Raw genomic sequence first — 9,414 nt, forward strand, 5'->3', positions numbered from 1 at the left:
TAATTGATAATGATAAGTTATCACTGTCGGTTTATAAGCTGAATCGGTAGATTTAACTGTGAGTCATTAAGAACAGTAGTGATAATCCTTACTATCGGTACATAAGCTCATTGGCAGTGAAATAATTAAGCAAATATGAACCGATAGTGATAATACTTCTACAAATCTTGAGCCCGTCTTCCTCAATTTGCTCCCCATCTCTTCATTCCCAATCTTCAGAAGCCACTCACGAGGGGTAGTAGCGGTAGAAGTTGTGTGATTGTCACCATTGCCACTTCGACCATCTCTACCCCTCGAGCCCATCTTTTATGTTCTTCGATCTTGTCGCTATCTCCTAAACTTGAGCCCGTCGCAAACCTCACCATTTATCGAGCCCGTTGCTAACCTCGTCGTCTCCTGAGCCCATCATCCTATTTCCCCGAGCCCAAGCCGTCTACCTATCTCCTGAACACATTGCCCCGTCTCCTGAGCCCGTCACGCTATCTCCCCATTTCCTGTCTCTATCTCCCCAACTAATCGAGTAGCAAGTTGAGTGTTCGAGATTATGGCAATAGGCAGATCTAAATGAATAGTGGAAAAAAACATTTGCTTCAAGATGATTCTATTTTCATCATTCATTTAGATGTATTATTATCACTCGGATAACACAAGATATAAAATAGATGATGTAATGTTTTTGTACCAAGAGCTCTTCGACATATGGTGCAATAGTACAAGTCTAGATCCCAAGTCAAAGAGCTCCTGGTACAGCAGCTTCACAACATCTATTCCTATTTGTTATTGCGGTTTTAACAAGATTGTAATTTCAAATTAGTACCAAGCTTGACCATAGGGATCAGTATGCCTTGCGAGAACATTTCTCTATTCATGTAGATATAAAATACTTCACCACAAACATTTCGCCATTCATGAGGTAGATCCCTATGCTAAAGACTTTCTGGTAGAGTATTTTTGCACATATAGATGAATTATCACTGCCTCCTAGAACTGACTATAATAGTTGGATTATCACTGCCAGCTCGTAAGCCCAGTTCATTATCCATGATTATCACTCCCGCTAATTCACTATCGACTCCAAAACCGATAATGATAACATGTTGTGTAGTAGTGTGAGGAGTTTGGAGACATGAAGGCAGATGAGCACATGTTTTTTTTTTTGCAAAATACGCTCAGTGGGATTGGGGTCTCCCTCGCTGCCGTTGGATGTGGATCGGAGGGATAGCATTCATTGTTTGCACATTTGGACTGGATGGGTGTTTGCACCAAAATGTATGACACCAGTTCTTTTTTAGGCAACTAACGGGTCAAGAGAGCTTTCCCACTTGAATACTTTCCATTACTTATTGATTGGCACAAAATACATCTTAAGGGTCACAATAGCAAATTACAGAGAGTAGCTAGCATAAATAATAGAGGAGCAAAAGACTAAATGGTCCATGTGATAAGTTTACAATTGTTGCAGTTACACATATCGTTTTATGTATTCTTCCATGCAGGTATATTGAACCTCAGGGTATAGCAGAGTAGCATCTGCCCCATCCTCAATGTCAAAGTTTGTCAAGCAACCTTCATAGAAAATGTGGTAATAGTGTCCAACTCCGACTTGAGAGGCAAAGTCCATATCTGCATGGATATGTTCATAAATCAAAATATGCACATTCAACCGAGAAGGAGTATGTGATGAGAATTTCATTAGGGTTATGCCACAACTGCTACAGACAGCTTGGCCTTACAATAACATCTGAAGCCCACTTAAATGACCCTTTTACCATTTTTAGTTTACATATAAGATTCTTAATCCTAGACATTGTCCTACAACATGAATTTTTTGTAGTTACCTTTCATTGAAGCCAAGAATTCTTCAGCAGGAATGTGGATTTTCTCAAGAATTTTTCCAGATAGCTTTTCCCAATTCATGATCACCTCATTTTGGGTGAGGATGTTTTCTCGTGGTCTTAGGTATATTGTCTTGTTCAAGGTTCGAGGATCATCAACACACTTAATTGTATATGTTCCCACATCATCTTCATCCACAAATATCACTGCAGATGGTGTTAGAACTCTGTAGTTAGAAGTAAAAGATTAAAATAGGCCATTCTTATATTACTTCTAATCAATTCCTCTATGTAAGTAAGGTCCTGTTTGTTTGGGCTTTTGTTGGCTTCTGTTTTTCAAAGCTAGAAGCTAAAACAAACAGCCTGTTTTTATTGGTTTTTGGCTGTGATTTCTGAGAAGCAAAATTAGTCTTTACTACTACAAGCTTCTGGAGAAGGCACAGCTTGTAAAAGCCCAAACAAAAAAGACAAGATATAAATATATGTTTATTTTGGGTCGCATGTGTGTCATACTTGAAAGCAGCTTTGAACAAAACAATACAGTGAAATAGAAAAACTGTTGTATATTAAAAAGTGCATTTGACAACATTTTTTTTTCATTTGTACAATGGAGACGTGGAAGTAAGGGGGAAAATAAAAATAATGATGAAAAAGTTTTAAGGCCAGAAAAACCCTTAAACATAGCATAAAAAATTTAACTAAACAAACGCTAGCACAAGATGACTAAATTTAGAAAACACATATATGTGTTTGTGCTTTCTACTTTTCATTGGCCATGAAAACATGTAACTAGACCAACATTAGTAAATTTAGAACTCAACTAGATAGATGGCCACCTTGGGCCTGATAGCCCTCTACTCTAGGTTTATAATAGAAGAACATTGTACAACATATTTCCAGAATCATACGTTGATGATGCATAGTTATTGAACTAATAGTCTTAAACGTAAATATAATGGCAAATTACATAGTTTTATGATGTTCCATATACATAGGCCCCGCACATTGTTGGATGAGAGAGGTAGTACCAATACAGGCACTTATTATCAGAGATAAACCCAGCTCAACTTTATATGAGCACATACAATTTATTATTTCCATGTTATTTTGCTGCGTGTCACACATAAATTTAGCCAATGGTGTGCAGCATAACCGACATAAACTATTGCAATACAGTCCTAAATGAAACTAAATCTACTTTATTGTAAGTGTACTATAAGTTAATAGAGATTAATAGTGCTACTAATTACCATATCAATTATACTACAAATTTTGTATCCTAAATTTATATTGAAGTTAAATAGATTGGACTGAAGATTGCTATGAATTGAGAAGGAAAAAAGAGAGGACATGAGCTAACTGTTAGTTAGGTACATAATTAAGAAATACAAGGATGAAGTAACAATTATAATAATATGACAATTAATTCTTTCATGTTATAGAAGACGAAAATATGTATGTTTTGTTCATCCCTTCTTATTATGGTTTCTTTTACATGTTTGTTAAATAGGCAGTCTTTGGAGTTGAAGAGCTTTAACTCTTTAACTTAGTCTTGCAACATACCTTGAATATCATGACAGATTCCATGATGTGTGTGCTCATGACCAATGATATATATTGGTGGCCAAACTATGGTGATCACATGAAAAGTTAGAGTATATAGTCTTCACTTTGTCAGTGGGAAAATTTGAAAAGCTATTTGCTCTTAGAAATCTGATAGCGATATAATTCTTTTGAATTGTTAGTAACTGATCTTTTTCATACTACATGGCATGTACTCTGCTTAATATCCTGCTAGGAATAGGAAGTGATCTGTTCAAGAGAAATATTGGTAGTCTTTTTTATGTGACTATGTGTGTTTGTATATATGCATATGTATGTGCATTTATGTGTACATGTAAGTGTATGTATATCTTGTGTGTGCATATATACATATACATGTGTGTATGTGTGCGTGTATGTATGTCTGTTTGTGTATGTGTATGCATATATGTGTGTATGTAAGTACGTATATGTGTATGTAAGTGTGTATGTATGCATGTGTGTGTATGCATACATATGTATAAGTATATATGTATGTACTGTTTACTCGCTATCTAGGGCTGATCTATGTCGTTCTTCCATGATCATACAGTCCACACAAATTTGGATCACATGGCGCAACCACATTTCAGAAAAACAACACTCTTTAGATATATAAGATAAGATAAGACGAATGATAAAATTAAAACAAAATAGATGAAAGAAGAGGAACTAAGTTTGAAGATTACCTTTGACATTGCCGTCTCCATATACACAAACTTTTTCTTTGGGCGGCAGAAGAGTGCGCATTTGACAGAGGTTAGGACAGAAGTAAGCAGCAAAGCAGTTAGCAGAAATGTAGGTGTGGGGAATGTTTGCCTCTTCTATTGCCCTTCTAATCTCCATCTTCTCGTCAAATGAAACCCTTCCTGGTTCAAGAGCATGCCCCATCCTTGATGGGTCACAGCCAAATTCTGATGGTATGAACCGCTGCATCCACAATTATGACACTTAATTATTACTAAAGTATACGTGAATTGTCTATATTTCCTAATCAGCTTAGCCTTTTAGATACGTGTCGATGCATACAGCTCAATAATGATCAGTTCCACCACTTCATAGTTTATTGGTATTTCTATAAATATCTTCACCCAACTGTATTGCCCTTTGTATTTGAGTCCCTCTCTTTGTGTGATGTTGGGGCAACTCAATGTAACTGATATGTTTTTCTTCTAGAACAAAGGCATCCCAATTCCATTCATCGCAAATGAAAATGCAGTTTTAACAACATTCCAGGTAGATATAGATGCAAAAGATATAGTGCAGATAGAGCTACCATGTTCTGACTACCTACTAATCTCAAGGTAGATAGCCAAGAAGCTGATATGTCATTGCTCTCAACTAACTATTTTTGTTTGTGAAAATAGACATGCGATGCAATTTCTTCTAATTGGCTCATAATGGGAGTGTGTGTGGTTTGCAACCAACCTTTGCCAATGGGCCTTACCAAAGTTTGGTATCATTGGCCAAATTTGGCTAGCATTTGGTTTGCTACAAAACTTTGGTAAGATTCTCTTCTCCTTTGCAAATGCTAGTTGATTTGCTTGCCAATGTTTGGCAAAACCATTCAGAATTGGTATGGAAAATTTAGTTGCAATCCAAACAGCCCTAAAGTCAAATGAAAATGACATTTAGAATTATCACTTCAAAACAACCTTCGAGGCACCAACAAGGCACTGTTTCCTTCGCCTGCCTTTACAAATCACGCTGATTGATTTTGAAGTTATTTTATTGTTTGATTCCCATGGATATTTCTCTTATTACCTTGACATTATCACAAATCGCTCATCTAATTTTTTATTCACATGGGACGTACCAGTCAGCCTTATTTTATTGGGAAAAATGCACAAAACCCCCCATAAGTCACTCCATTTTGAGCTTCCCCCCATAAGCTATTTTGTTGCAAAACCCCAACAGTAATTTAGATTTGCAAAAACCCCCCCAGCAATTGTTTAATCCAGAAAATAGGTTTTCTTTAATATAAAAAATATGTAAATTCTTTAATAATTTAGATAAAGGTTTTAAAATGATTCCTTTGGTGAAATAAATAAAATGAAATGTTTTTAATTCTATTAATCTTATATATATATGTTTTTCAATGATAAAATAAATTTTTTAATTATCAAAAAAATTTAGAAAATCTAGAATAATGTTTTAATAGGTTTTCTATATTTTTAATTATGGAAAAATGGTAAATAATTAGAAAATAAAGGGAATTTTTCATTTTTCTAGGTTTTCTATGTTTTTAATTTTAGATAATACATAAGGCAAACGTATAAGTTGCAATGGTATATAGGGAATCTTCTCTAATTTGTCCAGCCGGCCTACCCATTAGCATGGCACTTGGCCGCATTCCAGCTCTCGGTCTCTCTTCCGTAGATGCAGAGAGTTCGGCAAGACTTAGCATCAGTCTCCATTGATTTGTCATTATTTGTGAACACAAATAATAAATAAAATTATATCCTTATTCTTCTCAGGGACATAATTAAAACATTTATTTTATCATTGAAAAACATATATATAAGATTAACAGAATTAAAAACATTTTATTTTATTTATTTCACCAAAGGAATCATTTTTAGAACCTTTATCTAAATTATTAAAAAATTTACATATTTTTTATATTAAATAAAACCTATTTTCTGGATTAAATAATTGCTGAGGGTTTTTGTAAATCTAAATTACTGTGGGGGGTTTTTTGCAACAAAATGGTTTATGGGGGAATCTCAAAAATTTAGTGACTTATAGGGGGTTGGTGCATTTTTCCCTATTTTATTCGTCCTCGTGGGGCACGTGGGCATGGGAGTAATGATAGCCGCGAACTAAACATATTCTTTTTTCATGTAAAACGTCTAAAAAAATGTAAAATTAATGTGTCGTTCTGATATGCCGTAGAAGATATTTGCAACTTTTAAATCAAAAGAAATTTGTAAATGCAGCACCTGCTGAAACTATACTGACCTTGACGTTCCCGGCCTCCTTGATAGCCTCGACGAGCTTGTGCTGCAGCAGCAGGTTGTGGCTGCGGAAGTGCACCCCGGACATGGCCGAAACCACCACGTCGACCTGCGCCACGGCGGCGACGAGGCTCGCGTGGTCATCGAGCGAGGCCTCCAGGAGGCGGGCGCCTTGGGCCTTGAAGGACAGCAGCATCTGGAGCTTGTCGATGTCGAGGCCGATCTCCGGCCGCATAAGGACGTACGTTGGGTGGCCCTGCGCCAGGCTCGCCCGCACGATCCGCCGGCCGATGTAGCCGGTGCCGCCCACGACGAGGACCCGGCTCTTCTCCATCGCTTTGCGACGAGGATCTGGGTTGCGTGGGAATCTGACAGCAGGTAGCTGCTGTAACACGTCTGAACGGTCTTCCGTTCCTCCTATTTGTAGCTGTACGTCTTTTTCAGCAATATAAAAACATTAAACACAGTGGGTCCACCACTATATAAAATCTCATCTGTTACATTCTAATTCGGCACGAAATCACGGTGAAAGGGATTAGTGATGTTTTAAAAGAAAACAAATTAAGACACTTAAAATTATTTAGCTAAAAAAAACTTTACAAGATAAATTTAAATTAATTTGTATCTAAATATACTCTAAGTTTTATCTAAATTTTTATCTAAAGGATGGCAGCCGGTCACGGCCCTTGAGCCACTAGCCCTTAAATAGGTTGAGCCGTCAAGTTACCAAGATAAGATCTCATCGTAAGCCTCTTTTTGGGTCACTTGCCGCTGTCTTCACCTCGGAGTTTGAGCCAACAAGGATGAAGATACCGGCAAGTTAACAAGACTCTAAGGTACCGACGTACCACTTAGTACAAGTTAGGATCACTTATTGATCATCTCTCTAGGCAACAATACTTAGCACCAACTCTCTCTAGATCTATTAATACTAATCACACCATAATCATTTGCTTAATTGCCTTGGATGATAACTTTAAATACTTTGGTGCCTTGAATATTTTCTCAAGTGTCTATGAGCTTCTCTGGACTCCAGCACACTCAAATGGCCGAGTGAGGGGTATTTATAGCCTTAAACCCGCGCATTAGTCGTTGCTCTAACAGTTACTAAAGACAATGAACACTGGATGATCTGGTGTTAACACCAGTACAAACACCGAACCATCCAGTATGTGCACCCGTAGAAAACTAGTCGTTGGAACCTCACTCAAAACCATTATGAACACTAGATATTTTGGTGTAACAATGAACTCCATCACCGGACTATCTAGTATGTATGTATACTTGAGCCGACCAAGCTACATCTTCTTCACTATTCATTATCCGGTGTGTATATCTTCAAGACACCAGATAATCTGACGTGTACTCCCACGCTAAACTAGCTATTGGGACTTTCTCCTAGAAAATGCTCCGGTGTGTATATTCTCTCTGAGTACTGGACCATATGGTATGAACAAATCTTCTGCACCATAATATTCCTTCTAGAAAATACTCCAGTTAGGCTATCTCCGTTTCCAGTTGTTGTTCCCCTCCGAAGAGCGAGTTCTTTCGAAGTAACAGAAAGAAAAGCAATGACTTGAGTGGGGGAGTCAGAGTCAAAAAGAGGATTCCGAAAATGTAACAGAGGCATGCAAAGGTTTCCTCGGGCTGATCACCAGACCACCTGGTAAGTTCATCCTTCTTCTTCTAAGAACTACACTTCTCCAATAAAACACTCGGTGTTGTTGGAGCAAGACTTCGTCTTGCCCCAGTAAGTACGGCGAGAGTTTCTTCTAAGGAGGAGATTCAAGCTTAAAGACGAAGTTTAAGAGGAAGGAACACCACAAATGTATTGATGGTAGACAAAATGGATCGATCTGGGTGGAGTATCACAGCGTGACTTGGTGTTTTTCCACCTCTGTATCTTTTTGCCGTCTAGCTCTCTCCTTGCCCAAGCGACTAGGGCTCCTATTTATAGGACCATGCGTAGCTTGGCGTATAAGTTATCACAATCTACAAATATCTGGGATCTGACTAAATCACAGAGCCTTATCCTGGATAACTACTTTCTACCCTTTTTGGGAGATAAATATCCACCGTAGTAACTATCATAATGTCTGTCCCCTGAAGGGGGTGAGCCGGTAGCCAATTGCGGTCCGGCACCACACCACCAGGGGTGTCAGGATAGGTACTATCGTGCTAGGGTGTCAGAGTGGTGTCCACTAGCCTAGGTTTAATGCTGGTCACTTTCTCATGGGTAAAGTACGACTGGTTCTTCCCTTTTGGCAGATTTTTTCTGAGGCCTGATGACTCACCCAGTAATCTCCGGGAAGCCAGCCTGGGCAGCGGGAGGCCGAAGCCTCTGGGACCGGGCCTTCGGGAGGCTGAGCTACGGAAGGCCGGGGCTTCGGAAGAGGGAGGCTTCGGGAGACCGAAGCCTCAGAGACCGAACCTTCGGGAGGCTGGGCTCCGAAAGGCCGGGCCTTCGGAAGGCGGAGACAGGCTCAGCCTTTGGGAGGCTGAGCTAATTAAGCCAAGGGGCCGTCGAGGATCCTTAATAACAACCCCCAACAGTAGCCCCTTGCGGGGGTGGCCAGCGGAGCAGTCGGGCCCGCGATTCCTTCGGAGCAGGGTCCCTGGCGGTCCATAGCTTGTGGTTGATGGCTTGTGGTTCGAGAATCGCTTGGCTTGCCCTGGGCGATTTGACCCGGGTGAAGGAATAGTATGTTGGATGATGTTGGCGATAGGGGGCATTGAATGCGCCCTGGGGAGAGGTGTAGTCCTGTCCTATCAGGCGGAGCGTGGGACGCGTGTCATCTTGTCGTAGGGGGGACAAGGGAGTCAGTTTCGCTCCCCCATGATTTAGGCCTGGCAGGCGAAAGCCTGGAGGGGGCAAGTTGCTCCCTATTTGTAGTAGGAGGGGGATTGCCCAAAGCAACCCCTTTGCCGACTCCTTGTTCTCCTCTACCTTTGTCTTTAGCACCTTTTACCTTACGTGAGTTGTTTCTTGATCTCTACTCCCCTCTCTCTAGTAATTCAGCGCCTTTTGCCCCCCTCTTATG

General features: G+C 39.6%; 1 protein-coding gene across 1 annotated transcript; it reads right to left on the reverse strand.

The window, feature by feature from the left end:
- Positions 1-1,314: 1,314 nt before the first annotated feature.
- On the reverse strand, positions 1,315-6,771 carry LOC133906598 (isoflavone reductase homolog). The gene is made up of 4 exons (XM_062348545.1): positions 6,378-6,771; positions 4,106-4,346; positions 1,839-2,042; positions 1,315-1,623 (listed from the first exon to the last, which is right to left on the reverse strand). Exons 1-4 carry the CDS (start codon positions 6,705-6,707, stop codon positions 1,463-1,465), a joined length of 936 nt encoding a protein of 311 aa, XP_062204529.1. The 5' UTR covers positions 6,708-6,771; the 3' UTR covers positions 1,315-1,462.
- Between the last annotated feature and the right edge of the window lie 2,643 nt (positions 6,772-9,414).

Source organism: Phragmites australis, chromosome 23 (assembly GCF_958298935.1).
Source record: "Phragmites australis chromosome 23, lpPhrAust1.1, whole genome shotgun sequence".
In the NCBI taxonomy this organism is placed as follows: domain Eukaryota; kingdom Viridiplantae; phylum Streptophyta; class Magnoliopsida; order Poales; family Poaceae; genus Phragmites; species Phragmites australis.

Bases quoted from the DNA above. Each gene is read 5' to 3' on its own strand.
- LOC133906598 (XM_062348545.1), bottom strand. From the start codon at position 6,707: ATGGAGAAGAGCCGGGTCCTCGTCGTGGGCGGCACCGGCTACATCGGC. The intron at 2,043-4,105 runs GTAATCTTCAAA...CACCATCTGCAG, and splicing joins TGGAGACGGCAATGTCAAAG to TGATATTTGTGGATGAAGAT. The intron at 1,624-1,838 runs GTAACTACAAAA...ATATCCATGCAG, and splicing joins ATTCTTGGCTTCAATGAAAG to ATATGGACTTTGCCTCTCAA.